General features: G+C 54.3%; 1 protein-coding gene across 1 annotated transcript in view; it reads left to right on the forward strand.

Moving 5' to 3' along the window:
* Window positions 1-18,767, forward strand: part of SLIT1 (slit guidance ligand 1) — a gene marked incomplete at both ends in the record, with an annotated part of 59,372 nt that overhangs the window by 8,612 nt on the left and 31,993 nt on the right. Inside the window, 3 exons of the mRNA XM_082286143.1 lie at window positions 3,756-3,827; window positions 4,114-4,185; window positions 4,837-4,908. Of these exons, the coding sequence (XP_082142269.1) occupies window positions 3,756-3,827; window positions 4,114-4,185; window positions 4,837-4,908 (216 nt within the window). The remainder of the gene's footprint in view (window positions 1-3,755; window positions 3,828-4,113; window positions 4,186-4,836; window positions 4,909-18,767) is intronic.

Raw genomic sequence — 18,767 nt, forward strand, 5'->3', positions numbered from 1 at the left:
AGGATTTCTGCCTCAGCAGGAGAGCAGAGCTGAGCTGAGCCGCAAGGACAGGAGTCACATGTGTGCTGAATAGCTGATGCCTTGCAATGGAGTAGGGATAGTGGGATTGCGCTGTCTGCTCCTTCACGCTCCTGATAAATCAGTGCCCAGGGAAATATCATTCATGTTGGCTGTATTTAATAAATTAACTCTCAGCATTTGTGCTCTCTGAGGTTGTTACTGAGTTAGTGTAGCTGCAAACCCTGCGAAGGGAAAAGACACATCGGACCCCCTGGGAATGGATAAGCCATCCAAAGCTAGAAACCAAATATAAACCCAGACTATGCAAATCCAGTCTAACAAACCCTGCTGCAGCACAGACATCCCATCTGGGAGTGGGATGATCCACAAGCAATGTAGCAAAGGGACTGATTGTTTTAATGACTTTCCTCTACCCAGGGAGAAATGGGAGGGGGGTTTCTGAAACTTGAGCGTTGCAAATGAAAATTCGCCGCCTCTCCAGCAGCAGTGTGAGATTTGGAGTGCTGGGGGGAGAGAGGAAGGCAGCCAAAATGAACTTGAGGATGCTTTCTGGTGTTAAATCCTTTGAATTAGTGAGGAAAGAGCACACCCTGTGTTTTTGCTTTCAAGTCACAGTCCAGAAATACAACCAATCTGCTGGGCAGTTCCCCAGACACATCAGTCCTTATTGAAGCTCTGCTGTGTGGAGCAGGGCAGAGTGTTTTGCTTCACTAGGAAAGGGCATGGAGGCAGTGGGTGAGCAGCTGAGCAGCAGGGATCTGGCTTTCTGGGCACTGCAGACTGTAATTTATCTCCATGAGGAACTGAAGGGGGTTCAGAGGGGAAAAAATGTCATGAAGTTAAATGGCAGTGTTGCCTCGGCATCCTTACAAATAGGCTTTACCTGCTGTTCGTTCCTATCTTGGTTGCAAAGGCCATCATTTACCTGAACAAAGGCATGGAGGGATGCTGGGAGCAGTTGTCAGGGAGCACACAGAGCCAGTCCCTGAGGGAGCAGGACTGTCAAGGGGCCCTGAGACACAGCCCCACTGCTGAAGTACCCCAAGGATGCTCAGTGAGCATGCAGGGAGTGGAGGCTAGGGTGGACTGTGTGGGCAGCAGTCCTGCCTGTGCCTCCTGGTGCTGCAGTCTTTGGGCTGCACTGTCCCAGAAGATGCCTGGGAGAGAGGGCAGAGCCTGGTTTTGGCATGTGCGGGGACTGGCCATGTCTAGTCTGTGGCTCTTTGGTGTTTCTGCATGTTTCCATGCTGCTTTGCCTGTGCTCTGCCTCTGGCTAAGGCTCTGGGATGCTGGTGCTCTGAGGACAGCACCTCCTTGGGCTTTGCAGGCTGAGATGTGAGTCCTGGCTGTCAGGTCGGGCAGTTCTAAGTCAAGCCTCTTTGCTCTATCTCTCTGCAGTACTGGAGATGTCTCGACTCCCAGTTACACGTTGTATCCAGAGTAATGTTAGGCATGTTTAAAGGAAGGTGCCATGGGAGTCCTGCTGGGAACCCTCCCTCACCAGGAACTCGAATGGGTGCCATCGCCTCCAGCGTGACCCTGGGGGTCTTCCAGGCAGTCTTCTTTGCCAAGGAACCTTTAGGGCATTTGGAGAAAACCACTCCTGAAGCTGTGATTTCTCCCTGGCCTTAGCTGACTCCAGGGTTTTGGTCCAGCGGGAAGTGGCCACACAACTGCACATACCAAACGACCCCCTTTGCGGTGACAAATGTCCCTAAAACGTGTGACACACCCCAGTGCTTCATGCCTGGGACTTACAGCCTGACTGACCATGGCTTTTGCTCCCACTGAGAGGGTCAGGACCTTCTGGTTTGGAGGCCCATCCCCGGCAGCCTGCTGTGCTCTCTTCGTGCTGGCCGTGCTGGGAGCCGGGGGAGTCGTGGGGCTGCAGAGCCCGAGTGTGGGTTTCAGTTTAATCACTGGGGCTGAGGAACCTCTATTCATTCCCGCTTGCATTCATCTGTGTCCTAGTAACGGTGCTCTCCCAACCTCCTTCCCAACACAGGCACACACGGCTGGATAATGGCAGGAGCCCGGCAATCTCGGCGCTGAATAGCGCTGTAATTACGGGGCTATAATGGCGAGCTGGAACTCATTAGCCATTATCAGCCGTTTCAGCAGGACAATGACAGCACCCCGGGGTGCGCGGCTGCGCTGGCTGCACCCGGTGGCCCTACACGCTGCTCGGCGGCCCCGAGGCCAGCCTGCCGCTGACCTTGGCCCCTCGCATGGCTGCAGAGCCCGGTGGAGGGAAGCTTTGGCTCTAGATGGGAATGATGGACTGTGTATTCAGCCAGTCGTGTGACATGAGACATTCCTGCTCCCTGGTCCTGCTGTCAGGGCTCAGGAAGTTACAGACCTGCCGTGGTCCAGCCCAAGCACCCTAACCTGCTCCACGGTGGCACTCTCCTGCCTCTTTCCTTCCCTGGCTCCAGCAGCTCATGCTTCACTTGACTGCCTTCCCCTCCTGTAGGTTGCTTGTTTTCCTCTTGATTTCTGTGTTTGTGTTCAGTGCAGGCAGTGGGTCTCCAGCATGGGAGCCCTCCCTGGGCCATGTGTTCGCGTAGGCATCCTCCATCTCCAGCACGTGCCTTGGGCAGGCTGGCCTCATGGGCAAGAAGCAAACACTGCCATGCTTCGTGATGCCAATCAGGGAGACTCTCTCCTGCAATAGGGGGCTGCACCAAGATCCCCAGCTCTGCAGACCGTGGGTCCCAGGGCTGATGGTCCTGCTTTTCCTACAGTAATCACACCCTGTAATGCGAAAGGGTACTGCAAAGCTGAGTGCGAGGTGCAAATCTCTGCAGCTCCTGGCTTGATGTATTTTAAAGCAGGATAATCCTAGCAGGAGCATGCTGGAGAGCATGGCTGAGGAGAGCTGGGGAAGGTGTAGCCAGCAGTCTACAAGCAAAGGCCCTCCCACGTGCATGTCCAGCAGTGGGACATACGTTCTTGTGGTGCTCAGCAGAGCCTGGGCAGGACCGAGGCCGTGGGGTGGGTGTAGGTACCCTGTACTTCCACCAGCAGGATGAGCAAGGAGGGGCAGCATCTCCTTTCTGGCTGGATTGCTTGTCCCTGTGCTCAACCCAGGGCTTTTGAATGAGAGAGTGATGCCACAAAGAAGCTTGTCCTGTGCAAGCTGTCTCTTGGCAGGTGAAACTTGAGTGTGGCTTATTCTCCAGGTGGAAGGTGTGACATGGCTGTGCACTGAAGCGGTTGTGATGCACGGGTAATGGCAGGAGCCATTATCATGTAAGTGTCACACATGTAAGTGTCTTGCAGCTGGGTGTTTGGAGGGATCCTGCTGTTCTGGGGACTTACGCTTGTTTCTTGTTACCCCTGCCTTCTCTAAATAACTCTGTGTGTTTGGGATGACCCTCCCAGGTGTTTGCTGCATTTGCAGAATGCAAATGGGGTGACGTGCATCCCAAGGAGGGCATCTGGCATGGGAACAGAGAGGAGCCAGACAGTCCCTGCCTCTTGTTGCCTTATGGCCCATGAAAGATGCCAGCTTACAGACCCATGGCGAGCCAGACTTCTGTGTGCCCAGCACTGGTGGCCATTGAGGATGAGGGTCCTCTCTGGAACCAGGGGCCACTCCTGGTGAGGGAATTGCACCAGCCACTGCTGTCCTTGGGGCCCTGCCTGCTGTTTCTGGGGAGGTACAGGGGAGGCTCAGTGCCTGGCCACCTCCTGAGTGCTTCCATGCTAATTTCTTCCTCTTCTCTCTGCAGGGAGCTCAACGGCAACAACATAACGCGAATCAACAAGAATGACTTTGCTGGGCTGAAGCAGCTCCGTGTCCTGTGAGTTCCTGATGACGGGCCAGCTGTCCCCACCTTGCTGGATATTGTGCTTGGCTTGTGGCCCCTCCTGGGGCTACTAGAGTTGCTCAGCCTCTTTCTGTGGGCTTCAGCCAGCAGGGCTGGAGGGTATTGTGTTGGGCTGAGAGTGGTGGGCTTCCAGCTGGGAGAGAGTAGGAAGAGTCTGGGGTGTGTTGAGGGGATAGTGGGAGTGAGGTGCCCTGGGTCAAAAGAAGTAATGGGGCACTGGGGACCACTTTTCCAGAAAGCTGACCCCTTCTCTCTGCAGGCAGCTGATGGAAAACCAGATCAGCATGGTGGAGCGTGGGGCATTCGATGACATGAAGGAGCTTGAGCGGCTGTGAGTGCCTGGTCATGGAGGGGGGGTTGGTGAGGGGCCACTGGATTTAGTTGCAGAGAGCATCCTTTCCTTTTTTTCCTTAAACCCTAATGTATCGGTGCTACCTCACTTCAAACAGCTTCTCTTCGGCATGGCAGTGGTGTTTTACAGTGTGGGAAGCAAACCTATTTCTGTTTCTATAGATCTTAGAGTCCTTTCTGATGCTTTTGAGGTGAGGAGCAGGTTAAACACAAATGACTTTTGCTGTGTCAGCTGTGTCCTGTGTGTTAGCGAGGGAGCTGTAAGTTCTGGTCCAGTACTCAGTAAAATAGCTCAGCAGTTTAAAAATCCCAAGCTGCTCGAGCAAATATGAGGAGCTGATCGAGCAGCAGGTTAAGAGAGCAGTTAAGCAGCAGTCAGCAGTTAACAGCTTGGAGTCCTCTCTGCATGTAATTACAACATTGTGAGTAGGTCTATTAGTGCCCCATTTGTTGTCCCTGCCTGGGACTGTGGTGAGCAGGATGGGGCTGTCCTTGCCAGGTGGGATGCTCTGCTCTGTTGGCCTCTCTGAGTGAGCCAAAGCACCCAGCTGTGGCTGACGCACCCAGCTGGGTTGCAGGTGGGGTCATTGCTTTGTCCCCCAAACCCTGACCCTTTCTTCTTTCCCTGCAGACGGCTGAACCGCAACCAGCTGCACACCCTGCCCGAGCTTCTCTTCCAGAACAACCAGGCGCTGTCGCGGCTGTAAGTACTCTCTGTGATCACCAGGCTCCCCTGCCCAGCAGTGGTGTGGGCTTGCTTGGGGGGCTGCCATGGGGTTTGGAGGGGCACTGATGTCCTAGGAGGGTGCTGTTCCTGGGGGGGTTGTGCTGGTGGTTACTGGTATGTTGTCCCAATGAAGGCTCGGCACGTGGCAGGGGAACGCACCATGTTTGTGTGACCTGAGCATGCAGCAAGGTGGGAAATGGGCTGTGACTTGCAGAAGACCTGAGACTGGCAGTGTTAAAGATGTCCTTGTAACACATGGGGATGTGGGATGAGGTGCTGGCAGTCTGGGCTGGGTCTGGCATCGCAGAGTTGGGCTGTGCCTGCACAGTGTCAGGTGCAGAGGTGCTGTGAGCCCCTCAGCCTCCTCCTTGGACTCTCCCTGGATCACGGGCTTTGGAGCAGGGTTCCCTTACACACTAGCCCAGGTTGTCATGAAAGGGTGGTGAAAAAGGGTGTCCCTAAGGGGGTCACGTCCTGCCCAGAGACCTCCATGGGGCACAGAGAGCCCCACAGCCCTGCTCAAGAGCTGCCTTTCTGTAGGTGTCTGGAGAAGGAGGGGGAAGCCCTGCCGGGGGCAGACCCTGCCCTTCATGCCTGCTGCCCCCTCCCTGCATTGCTCTACCTGTCCCTATCCCTGCCTGTCCCTCTGCACCTGCAGAAACAACTTCAGGGACTGTCTCTTGCTGTGCAAGCCCCAGCTCCACAGATCTCTCTGCTCCTTCTCCCTCTGTGCAGCAGCAGGCTGCCTGGGGAGGGTTTTGATAAATATTCTCCTTTCCATATTGGCTTTCCCTTGCCTGGGGCTGTTTTGCTCAGGCAATGGTGCTTTCAGCAGTGCCAGCATTGTTCAAACAAAGTGTTTACAGGCTCTCAGCTATGTCAGGCACCACATACATTGGGAAGGGTGCTGTGAGGAGGAGAGGGTGCGTGCCAGACTGGGGCTGGGTGCTCTCCATCACTCAGAGAAGCAGCTTATACCCTGTGGATTGGGGTGGTAGTAGCTGGGACATGAGCTTTCTGCGTGCTGCATCTCGTGTCTCCATCGATCAGCTGTGACATGAGGATGCCAGGTCCCTGCTGGGGCAGGGCAGGAATGGATGAAATAACTAAATGGGCCGAGACATTCCCAGGACAGGCATGGCCGTGTTGGGGCCAGGCAGCTCTGCCTGTGCAGGCAGGCTGTGGCTGAGCCGTTTTCTTCCAACAGTGCCAGGGAGTCAGTCCCAGAGTCCAGCCTGAGGTGTGTAATGAAGGGTTAAAATGCTGTGTGGGTTGCCAGCATGGGATGTGTGAAGTGGTGGACAGGTGCCAAAGATGGGCCTAGGTAATGGCAGCTGATAGCACAGGCGTTCAATTAATTATCAAATGGCATTTGTTGAGCTCAGCTGTGCCATATCGTGGCGCCAGCAAGGGCCCATCCTCCTCCAGCCGCCCATTGCATAACAGAAACACAGGCAAGAGAATTATTGTACAAATATTAACGTTTCCTTTTTAATCCTCTCTAGATTTTAATACCAGGCTCTTTCAACAAGCAAATCCTGACAATTCATTGTGGAGATGCAGAAGAGCAGCGTGTGTGTCTCCTACACATGCTGTGTGCCCCCTACACAGCTGCCTGGCTCGTGTCGAGCCAGGACTATGCCACAGTGTGCACGGGGCTGTACATACCAGCGTGGGTGTAAGAGGGCTGTGCAAGATGCTCCTTGCAGCCACCTCATCATGTTCAGGTGCATTTCAGCCTCTTCCTGTTGTTTTACTGCTTCCTGCAATGTGGTGGTTATTTCAAACCTATTCCCTCCCACCCTGTCTTGAAGTTGTTTTCTGGGCATTTCTGCCATGGCAAACTGCCTGCATACCAGCACCTGGAGCTTCTCTTGTTCAATATGGGGCTGTGTGCACGGGCTCAGATTTTGCAGCTCCTCGACTATAGCTGGTGCCATGTCTTGGGGAGCTTTGGTGCATGCTTGGAGCAGAGAGTCCCTGTGATGAGCTGTGGGACTGGGGACAGGGCCACACTGAGCCACCCACCACCCTCCTGCAGCACATTGCCCGACACACATTAGTGAGGGTAGGGGAGGGCTGCTGGGGTCTGCCCAGACAGCACATCAGGAGCCAGTGTCCTGGCAGATCCTCTAGTTCTGCATCTGTGCAACAGAGCCCTGTGTGCTGGAGGACCTGCTGCTCTCTCTCCTTGAGGCTGCCTGTTGCTGAGGTGCTCAGGGATGTTTCGGGGGGATGGTGGGGCAAGGGGTACCCTGGGTGGCTTGTCTAGACACACATGCTGGTTTAGCAGGAGGTGGGGTCTGGACCAGTGCTAGTCCAGCCAGTGCAGAAGGTCATAAGGACACTCTTAAATTGCTGCAAACCCAGGTCAGGCTACAGGGATATGAGTCAGTGGGGAACCGGTTTAAGCTAAATTGAAATCAGCTCTCCTTGAACGAAATTGGAGCCTCCCCACTGGGCTTTGCACTTGTTTAACTGCTGAAATGGATCTGGGGTGGCCCCACTGCTCAGGGCCCCCTCCCTGCCCAAAAATGGGCTGGGACCTGTGCTGGTCTAGGAAGAGAAGGCTCTTACCAGCACCACTTTCTTGCAAATCCTGATCTCCAGACCACTTCCAGCAAACAGGCTGGAAACAAAGCCTCCCCTCGACCTGCCTACTGCAGGTGGCAGCCACCTATGGCATGCTTCTCGAGTTCTGGAGTCCCTGCTAGGTCCTCATGTCCTCACACCATTGTACTGGGAGGTCTTGAATTAGCAAAAACTGGCTGTCTGAGTCAGGCTGAGATCTGTTCAGTGGGGAAATGAGCTGTCAGGTGGCAGCTGAAGCAGAAAGCCAGGGTTGGATGCAGGAACTGGTGGGGGTTGCTTAGATGGGCCCTTGGGTGCTGGCCTGGATGCTCCAGCCTCTTCTAGACACAGTCTTGATTCATCTTTTTCAGCACATCAGTAACACAGAAGATGAAGGCAAGTCTGTTGAATTAGGGGTATGTGATACCCATACAGCAGTTTCCCACTGTACCTTTCCCACTGAACCTGATGAAAATTTTTCAGGAGCACAAGAGGAGTCCCTCAGGTCAGGATGGAGAGCTCTTTGTCCACCTCCTGAGTGTCAGAGCCTAATCCACGTTGGTGGTACTTTGTGGTCTCCCAGCCCGGCTCAAGCTACAATTAGTTACACAGAACTTGGCTGTGAAGAGCATTTGTGCATCGGGATAATGGAAAGGGTTGGAGTTAAACCTGATCCGTCGGGGCTTAAATAAACTGGGGAATGGCAGGAAAGGGCTAACGGAAAGCAAACCTCAAATGAGGGCATGGGGGAGGTGAGACGCCTGGAGAGGAATGTTTTCCCCTTGGAGTTTGGGAATATTGAGCTGACGCCTGCCCAGAGCCCATTTCAGTCTGAGATAGTGGGGGTGGGGGGTCCTTGGCAGTGGGGCCAGAGGCAGGGGGACTCCCCGCATGGCCTCCTTTATTTATGTCACCCGCAATGAGTGGATAACTCATTCAGCAGTCGTGGTGGCTGGAAATGGTGCTGATCTGAGGTTTCGCTGGAGAGCGCCTGACCTCAGTGACCCGTTCTCAAACTGGGTTTAATTAAACTGTCAGCACTGGACTGAAGAACAAAGCTTTGTGGGCTGGGGGGGGGGGAAGCCAGGGTCCCCCAGCAGCTCACTGGGGAAGAGCACATCTCCTGCGAAGTAGAGAGCTGATAAAAAGATAGATCTTTCCTTCCACTGAGGATTACCCAGGCAAGAAGGTGACTTCTTCTATTGCAGTGCCCAGTGTTGGTCCCCAGTGCACTGCAGCTGTACACATCTTGGCTCAGCAATGGTGCTCCAGTACAGTCCTGATGCACACCAGGAGCCAAGGGGATGCTGGTAGACCTTCCTTCACCAAATCTCCCAAGCTGGCAGGAGTTGGGGTATTTTTTGGTTTCCCAACAGCTCCCAACAGAAAAAGCATGCAGAGTTTCTCTATGCTCCCTTGGGAAGAATGGGGAAAGGATGAGAAAGGAGTTTTGTAGCACTCTCTCCCTCCTCTGCTCACCTCCCCTTAAAACCTCCTCCTGAAGCTGTTTCTAAGCCCATTTGGGGGTTCTGGATGGGAGATGCAAGGAGGAGACAGGAGTCTGGAATGGCTGCAGCAGCAGGGTGAGGACAGAAATGCTGCGGGTGCATCATCAGGGAGGCAAAGACGTGGGCTGTTGAAATGTGCTAAAGGCAGCCAGGATGGCTATAAATAAATAGTTTTCTCCGAGGGAAGCCGAGCTGATGCGAGGGAGGAGACGAGCAGTGGGTGCTTGGCTGAGAGGAGCTCTGGGGAGTTGCTCCGTCAGGGGAGTCGCAGTCCTGGATGGATGTATCCCCATGGGAGTGGCTGCCCAGTGGCTTCCCTCAACGAAAGCTGCAGTAGCTGCTCCTTGCTCAGACAGAGTGGGAGCTGAGAGAGGGTGAGCAGAGAGTAGGGGGGAAAAAGTCTTGTCTCCAGAAGGAGAGAGATTTAGGACATGGGTCGCAGACTGTCAGTTTCTGTCGGACCCATGCCAGCAAAAATGGTGAAGGAGATGGTGCCACATTGCAGCTGGCAGCCAAGCCCAGGGGGAAGGGCTGCCGTGCTGCTCTCAGTCTGTAAGGGCAGGGGCTCCCTGGAAACAGCATTAACATCTCAATCAGGGCTGGTGACTTTCTGAGCCGGGGACATGTGAAATGTTGTAGGAGCTGGGGGGATTGTCACGCTCCTGTGAGACTGTTCTCCTGCAGCCCGTGCCTGCAGAGGAATAGCGATGCTCTACGACTGCCTCTGTCTGGGAGCTGACAGAGGGACCAGGGGCTGGTCCAGGCCCACTCTGGACCCAGGGGTATTTAAATGGATGATGGAGTTTTAAGCCGAGTGGCAGAGAGCACCACAGCTGGGTGTGCTGCCTGGGTAGGAGAGATGATATTATGGCGAGCTCTGGGGCAGGTTCCTCGCACCACCCCTGCATTTGGCTAAACCCAGCCCTAATTGCCTTTAGAAAAGCAGGCAGAGAAAAATGGAGGGCTGCTAAATAACTTGAGAAAATGCAAATGACATCCTTCAAGCAGGAGAGGATCACAACCACGCCGGAGGAAGCTGTGAGCTGAGTAGTAGCAAAACAGGGTGACAAGTGAAAAAGGAGCTGTCAGAGAAAGGAATAACAAAACAGGCCCCGCTCGGATGGGGCTGGCTGCGCGTGGGAGGTGTTGCTTGCGAGACTGTACTAGTGACCGTTCCTCTTCGGGCTGCACCAGGAAAACCCCGGATAGGGAAGGCAGAGATGGAGAAAAAAATGAGTGCTTGGTGAGGGCTGGATAAAGGAGCGGTCCCGTGCCCCCACAATGGGCAGTCATGCTGGTGCCAGGTGGGAGGTGTGGGTGCCAGGTGGGGATGCTCTCTAGGGAATGCATGTGCCACAGCTTTGCTCCCTCCCAGTGGGGGGGACTTGCCTGAGCCCTGTTTTCAATTTAGTGGGGGATTTTCAGTGCCTGCCTGCCTGTTGGGTCCCTGGAAATGTTGTCACTGTGGTGGGCTGGCTCTGGCTGTGCCCTGGCTCTCCTGTGCCAGACACCCGCCCCCACCTCCCACGGTCACTCCTGTTGGGGCTTTGCTTGAGGTTCACTTCCTCCAGCAAGGTTTTGTGCTGCTTCTGGAGCTCGGCAAGTGCCCAGGAACCCACAGCCGCTGCGTGGGAAGGAGCCTGTGGGCACAGCATTGTGTTTTCATCTTCCCGTGCTGGAGCAGGGTTGCTTTGGCTCCCTGGACACGTGCCCCTTTGCTCTTTGCACAGATGTGTGTGTGCTGACGTTCTGTGCAGAGGCCTGCTGTCCAAGAGCAAAGCGCCAAGGTCAGAGCAGGGAGCGGCTTTCCCAGAGCAAACCTTCCCCAGCATCCCTCATTTTGTCCCAGCTCCCCCTCTAGCAGTGTCCCCCTCCCCTTGCCGGGTGAGGGCCAAGTGTCCCCGCTGTCACCATGCCCATGTTTTGGACTCCGGGTGCCGTACCCCATCGTGCTCCCCAACAAAGCTCCTTCTGTTGGGGACAGAGCAGGGCTGGGGGGGCCAGGCTGGGATGTGTCCCCCCGAATACCAATGAGGAGGGGCAGCGTGTTTACCCCTGTGGCTGGGGGGAGGGGGGAGATGCGGGGTCTGTATGCTGCAAGACACCCCCCCACACCAGCCGATGGGAGGGGGAAGGGAGGCCTCTCTGCAGCCCCCGGGAACAAAGAGTCAGTGTGGCTCGTGACAGCTCTAAGGAAACGAAGGGAAACAAATGTGCCACTAATAGGTGGGGAGGTTACCTAGGGAAGGATGCTGCCAGGCGGGCGGGCGGCCAGCCCCCTCCCCGGCAGGCTGCCAGGCGCTGAGGGACTGCTCCTGGCACCCCCAGCCTTGGCGGGGCTCAGGGGGCTACAGAAGGGCCAAGCTGAGGCAGGCTGGCACATCCTTGTGCTGCTGGCCCCTGGGGAGAGCATCCTTACAGATTCCTCTGGGGTATTGTACTGGGTGAGCCTGCTGGGAAGGAGCACCCTAGTGCAGGGAGCTGCTCACTGCCTGCTGCTCTACCCCTTCCTCCTCCATCATTAATGTGCCACAGATCTCAGCTTTTTGGGGTGGGGGGGCAATAAGACTCCCTGGGTGATTCTGAGTGCAGACAACCTGAAAGCCTCACAAATTAAACACATTTTTAAGATCCCTTTATATTTAAGCATTTCCATAAGCATTTTGGGACTTGACCCACTGTCTCCAGAGGCACAGGAGAGCTGGGGTGAGGGTAGCAACCATGCCCCAACCTGCAGATGAGCAGCCTCCCCCTTTGCTTCCCGCCAGCCTGGGCCCCATCCCACTGGGGTGCTGGTGCAACCCCTGCACAGGCACACCCTGGCTCTGTTCTGTGCCATTATCCTGCCAGCGAGCCGGGGCTGCCAGGCATGGGCATTGCCAGACGGCTGCCTGGAGATAATCTGCCCCATTCCCTCCATGCACCCCGTTGTGCTCCTGACTCACGGCCGGCTCCAGTTTTCTGGCTGTTGAGACGCTTCCAAGGTTTCCCTGGCAATGCACATGGTCAAGCCCCACTCCTGGGGCTCTCTCCTTGAGCCACTGGTTCTGCTGGGCTCACCCTCAGTCTCGCTTTGGGCGCAGGCTTGGATTTGGCTTTTGTAATGTCATTAAAGCAAAGGGGGCTGAGTCTGTGGTGAGGTGCAGCTTCCAGCCCCCTGCCCCTTTCAGCAAAGTCCCCCCCTCCACGTGGCATCGTGCAGAACGTCCCTGTCCAGCTTCCCAGTGGTGCACTGGCAAATGGGAATTTGCAACTCATGGGAAAAAGCAATGAAAAATCAGATCTTCCTAAAGCTGAGCAGCAGTGCTAATTACACAGCTATTAAAACACTGGAATTATTTATTCCCTCTCTGCCTCACAGCTCATTGCCTGCATTGTCCCACATTCAGCCTTTGGCCACCTTTGGTCCGCTGAAAGAGTTAAAAGAGCACTTGGAGGAGCTGATCCCTTTGTCCATACATTTTGAGCACAGAATAAAGGCATTTCCTTCCTCCTGTTTTCACAGCTCAAATAGTAGAAGGGTTCAAAGTAATATTAAAGAGTTGTGAACAGAATTAGCCTCTGGTAATTTGAGTTCCAGAATGTGGAAGAAAAAAAGTCTCATGCAGTGATTTGAGGCTAAGTTATAACTTGGTACCACTGCACGTGTATCCCACAGATGTGTGAATGTGCAGAGCCAGGTAATTAACCTGTGATTGCTGGTTGATCCTCCCTAGGGTGGGTGCTGGAACCCCTCATCTCTTGTGCTGGAACTGCCATGAAAATGAGCTGTCAGCAGTTTCCAGCACTGCTTCCAACAGGGTGCCTGTGCCGTGTTCTTTCTCTTCTGCTCCCAAGGGACCTGTGGTGCTTTTGGCATTGGTGTGGACCACACAGCCTGCAACCCCGACACCAGCAGCTGGGCTTGGTGGGCTCCAACTTCTTGCCCAAGCACGCTGCCTGGAGCACTGGGATGCTTTATCCAGTGCTGTAGGTGGGTGAAGTTCCCTGTGCTAAAGTGCCATAAGGGCCAAGCAGGTGAGTGTAAGTGTGGAAGACGGCCCTTCGAACACCTGGGGGGTTTCCTGGTGCAGCAGGGCTCCTAGGCACTGCCAAGGAGAAGGAAGCTGTGCCCTGCCTGCAGGGACGGGCTGAGGCTGTTCTGGTTTGGTGAGTCCATTTCCCTGTGTGTGCCGATTGACATCCACGTGCAAGGGAACCCTGCTGGCAGCATGTTGGGGATGGGTTTGAGGAGGTGGGGATTCACTTTCCAGATTCTCATCTGTGTTAAATTAATTATCATCTCAGGCTTATCCTCACTTAACCAGCGAGGCACAGACATCTGTGGTTGGGACTCCCACTGCCCTGCCAGAGCTAAGTAGAGCATGGATTAGGGGGTCTTACCAGCTGCCTTCCCTGTCCATGGTTGTTGCACCCCCCTTTGCCCACAGAGGCTTTCATCTTCATTTGTGCCTGTATTTCCCTTCAGGATAGGAAAAGCTGGATTAATTTTTACTGCTCCCAAGGGAGCTGTTGGTAACTGAAGACATCCCACTGTCTTGTTTTCTCTAAACTGGGAGGCAGGAAATGGCAGGGATGGTTTAAAATGGTTTAGAATGGTTTCCTCACCTATCCTTCTCCCTGTCTGGTCCTTGCTGCCCCTCCAGTGGGGGATGGCTTTTGAGGCAGAGCTGCTTGAAGAGAAATAAAGTGTCACAGACTTTTTGCAGGCACTGGGACTGGAAGAGAGAGGTTTCCCTGGGAGGTACAGCTGGAAAGAGCTTGACCATCCTCTTGAGTGTTTGGGAAAATGGTAATTTTGGGATTCTACAGAGGAGGAGCAAGAGATGTTAGCTATGTTGCATGGACAGAGTATTAACTGTGGAAAGCACAGGAATAGCTCTCAAAAAGTGTCTCCCATCCTGGAGCTGGGAAGTTCTCCACCCCCGGACCCCTCCCATGGCAGAACTGGGAAAGGGACCTGGGAATTCCAACCCTGTATTTCCCCGCACCTTCCCATCCCTGGTATGACACTCAAAGGGACTTCTGTCCATCTAGGAGCCTCACAGATGCGTGGGTGCTTCATCCCCTCCACTTTCCCCATCTAGGATGTTTTTTCCTAGGGGGCACCTTTGTTCAGTCGCTATGTGACACAGACTCACAGTGGCAAAAGGGGCCTGGAGATGAGGGTTGGAGTTGACCTCATCATGGCACCCTTTTGGGATTTTTGCCTGGGATCTGGTGATTCTTCTTGCCATGGACCAACACATACTCAGCTGTGTGTTTTGCTGGGTATGTGCCGGTCCGAGGCAAGAATGGTGGAAATGCAAAATGGGTGTGGGTTGGGGGGTAGGTATTCATCCCCAGGGATACTCCGTGGCAGCTCCTCTCCATTGCACAGCCAGGCTATTACTGCCCAGCAATTAACGCTGGCACTATTAATTACTAATTATAGGGATAAAGTCGGGGCCCTGTAGCAGGAGTGGGGATCTGTGCTTGTGGGGTAAACAGGAGCAAGTGAGTGAGGACCAAGCAAGGGGGCTGGCTGCATTCCCAGGACTTGGCGGTGTTTCCAGCTCTTGCTGTCTGTCCGGAGGCATTTCCACCTCCCAGTGTTGTCGTCCCGCTCCAGCTCGCTTGTTCTCCTCCCCACGGGCTCAGCATGTTGCTCATTCCTGCATCCTACGATTTCACAGCATCCCTGCAGCCGGGTGCTAATGAGATTAGACCCAAGCTTTAAGATGTCTCTCTCTATCCTTTGCCATCCAATTACACAGCCCGCATGGTATCTGATTGCCTGCGAGAGGGGAGGACTGGGGCTGGCTGGGATGGGAGGATGCAGCTGGTCTTTCTGGGTATCAGCCCCGCCGTGCCGAGTGGTTTTCTTTCTTTTCTTTTCTTTTCTTTTCTTTTCTTTCTTTCTTTCTTTTTTTTTTTTTTTTTTTCATTCTCCCCTTGGCTTTGAGCTGCTTCGTTTGGCTTTTTCATCGCTTCTCGATGTGGCGGCTGGGCAGAATTTGTTTAAATTAACTGCTTGAATGGCAGCGTTTGTGTGTGTTGGTGGGGGGGAGCGCAGACAGCACCAGAATGGATGAGGGGGATTAAAGGTGCCTAATGGGTTCCAGATGGGCATCCTGGACTGGGAAACACCCCCACAACCCCAACCCCAGGCAGGGGCCGCTGGTAAGGAGCTTGGGGCTGGGAGCCGGGATGTTCCAGCGGGCAGCTGCCTGGTTCTGCTGCGGCAGGGCAGCTGCTCTGAGCATGAGCCCATGGGACTGGAGTGCTCTGAGGCTCCCCGGATGCTGTGACTGCCCAGTCGTGCCTGGGGTGAGCAGGCAGATGCACCACAGGAAGCACCTTCCCTGGCTGGCCTGCAGCATGGGGTGCAGCAGGCTCACTCTCCCTGCCGCTGGCTCTGGGGATGTGGGGCTGGGGACAACCACTTTGTGTGCGAGTCCAGCTTTCAGAGGTGCCTCAGCTTGATCATTAGCTGACATTGCAAATACAGCCCACTGGGACAGCACCACTGGCACAGCAGTTTCTGCTCTGCAGTCTTGGTTGCAATGAGGAATGATAATATTTAGTCTTTGTTGCCCTCCCCCTGGGCTTTAGAGTAGCTTGGGATGCTTGCTCAGTCCAACATCCACCACTGCAGATGTCAGCATATTTTTTTGTATTTACAGACAGAAAACTGAGTCACAGAGACAGAAACTAAATTGCCTGTGTGGCTCTGCCAGTTGCATTTCCCAGATCTGTAGGGGTTAGAGATGTGGTGACAGCCCTGCCCATCTCTCCAGGGGCTGTGCCTCCCACCAATGGCCAGATTTCTCCTCCAGACCTGCTACATGGTGCCAGAGCTGTGTGTTCGCAGCCTGTCTGGTGGCAGGGCCTTGATTGGAAGCATGTCAGTCTCAAATGAGATGAAGAGTGTGGAAGTGAAGGGCTGCTGGGGATTGGTGTCACTGGTGGGAACCTCAAGGTCATTGCTTTTGAGTTTTATTAATGGCTGAGAGCGGGAGGAGGACACAAGCTGTGGGACAGTCGTCTACTGGGAATATCACCTGTGCCATAGGTCAGCACATCATTTTGTGGGAGATTTTAGCTTTTTAGGGGGAGCAGGGCTACAGAAGAGGCCAGGTTTAATGGAAGCAAGCATCACACAGAACCTTTTCCAATTGAAAGCTGGCAAAGCCCTGGTCCTGGTGGGAACGAGCCCACTCACACTGAAACAGCTTTTTGTGAAGGCAGTGGTTTGCTCTGGTGTGTCCTGCTGCATCCAAGCAGATGGCTGAGCCAGGGAATGAGGCAAGGCTCAGGAGGGAGACCCACAGCCACCCTCCCCATCCATGAGGGAGGTGGCAGAGGAGGGTCCTGGCTGGGTCTCACAGGGACACATAGGGCGGTTGGGAAGTGCTGGCCGACCTCCATCACCTGCTGACCCTCGACCAATGCTCTGTTGGCCAGCCCTCCCAGCCCATCCTTGGCCCCACATTCCCCCCACTCGGCTCTTGTTTCCTTCCACAAATATTGAGAAAATAAATAGCACAGCCAAAAGGGGACATCCCTGCATCCCTCCACACACAGCTGCCTCCCCAGGGAGCCACACTGGTGGTGACCCCGCATTCCTCAGTGTGAGGGTTAACTGAGAGAAAGCAAATATTGGCTTCTCCTGGGGCTGCTCCAGCCTGTGCCTGTGGCCAGGGCTGTCTCTTGCCTAAGGAAAGGGACTCGTAGGGCCGGCAGGTCCCCATCTCTGGCAGGGGTGGTTGCACAGACATGGCTCTTCACCCGGGTAGCTCAAATTCCCCATTGTGCCCTTGAGCCTGCTCCTTAGGATGGGATCTTCCTATCCCCCATCCTCCTTGACTCCCTTCATCCTGGTCTTGTCTCTTAGCAACTGCCCGTGCCCAGGACCTGGGCTCTGTAGGGAGGGATGTGACACTTTCTATGCATCAGTCACTTTGTCACCTCCAGAGTGAGGGTGAGGTCGTTAACCCCGAAGCACAGTGAGTGACGATAGAGCATCCCCACCACACCTCCCCCCGGTGGCAGCCGCTGCTCTGCCTCCAGCTTGACACCGATCCCCGTTACAATAACGATACGGGTGGCAATCAGGGAGGAATTAAAGGATAATTAATGCCAATCCACATGGAAAATTGCTCTCGTCAAACAAACCTGATATCATTTTTTTTGATGAGCTGACAAATTGGGTTGATAAGTAGCGACTGTGCTGACATGATATACCGAGACTTCTGCAAGTCATTTTACTCTTGCCTGGAGGATATTGCCATGAAAAAGCATTAATATTCTGCAAAAATCTGTGTAGCATTTCTGACAGCGTGCTTCACTGGTAGAAATCCCTGGGGGAATTGCAGTGGTCACCTCTCTGGCAGGGTGCAGTGGGGGTCAGATGGTGGTGAACTAATGTTCACCATCTCTGCAGAGCTGCAGTGGTTTTGGAATCTTTGGTGGCAATACTGATTTTTGCCAATCATCCCCCCAATGTCCTGGTCTCTTGTTGCCTCTTCTTTCTGCCTTGCACCAGCTGAGGGTGAGCTGAGTGGTGTGGGTGATGTAGCTTGGGAAGAAACCACCTGCACAGTCACAGAACTCAGTCTGGGAGGAAACATGAGCCAACAGGTGAAAGGAGCAGCGCTGGCACTGCTGGCGGGATGCCGGTCTAGCGGGATGCTCCGCCTGAAACACCTGCACTGGAAAACATCCTCATGCAAGGTCACGCAGCTGGGGAAAAAAAAATGTAGGTCACAGCTACAAGACGGGGAGCAGTGTCTGGGGATGTGGTTACACTGAAAAGGACTTAGCAGCCATCGTGTAAGCCTGCTCTGGGATGCAGGCTTCCAGCTCGGGGAGTGATGGATGCACAGAGTAGCTCTGGGTACTGGGGAGTTGCCATTTTGGGGGGCAGGAGGAGACCTCTGCTGAGCAGAGTTTCTGCTTCAGGGCCCGCAGTTTAGAAAGATGTTGGGAAATTAGAAAGTGCTCAGAGAGGAAGTGCGGGATAATTGGAGGTCTGGAAAATCTGCCTTCCAGTGAAAAGAATTAAAAAGCTCAGCCTATTTAGTGTATGCAAGAGGAGGCTAGGAGAGAAATTTATCCCTGTCTCTGCATACCTGCATGGGGAAAACCTGATTATAGGGACCCCATTAATTAAAAAAAAAAAAAAAGAGAGAGAAAAAGCATAAAACCATTCAATAGCTGGGGGCTGAAACTAGACAAATTCAGACTAGAATTAAATTTGTCTTTTTCACGACAGAGAGCAATTAACCATTGAACACTCAGCTGGGAAGAGGTGAATTGAATGTCCTTCGAAGTTGCAAAGGAGACTGTACTTCTTTTCCCAGCAGTGAAAACTGGAAGTGTCAGGGTTGGAGCAGAAATCCCTGGGAGGGTTCTGGGTCTGGGCTGAGTGCTCAGAGGTGTCCCAGTGATAAAGTGTCCCCTTCTGGGTGATGGATGACACCCCATGCCTCTCCCTCTCTGGGTACTGGGGACATCAGTCCAGTGCCTCCAACACAGGCCAGGTCCTTAATTGCTCTCAAAGCCCCCAAGCATCCCTACTTTGTGAGGCTGGCTGAGCAAAGCTGGCTGCGGAGGCTCTTCTCCATCTGGGATGATGTGAGTTGATGTCTGAACAGGCACGTCTGCGGGTAGGGACGGGGCTGCCACAGCCGGGGGGCTGCTGGAGGGGGTTCCAGGCTGCCCCTGCTGCTCTCAGCCAGGCTGGGGGGGATCCACTGGCGCCGCTCTTCCCAC

This window comes from Coloeus monedula (genome assembly GCF_965178545.1).
Source record: "Coloeus monedula genome assembly, chromosome: 8".
In the NCBI taxonomy this organism is placed as follows: Eukaryota; Metazoa; Chordata; class Aves; order Passeriformes; family Corvidae; genus Coloeus; species Coloeus monedula.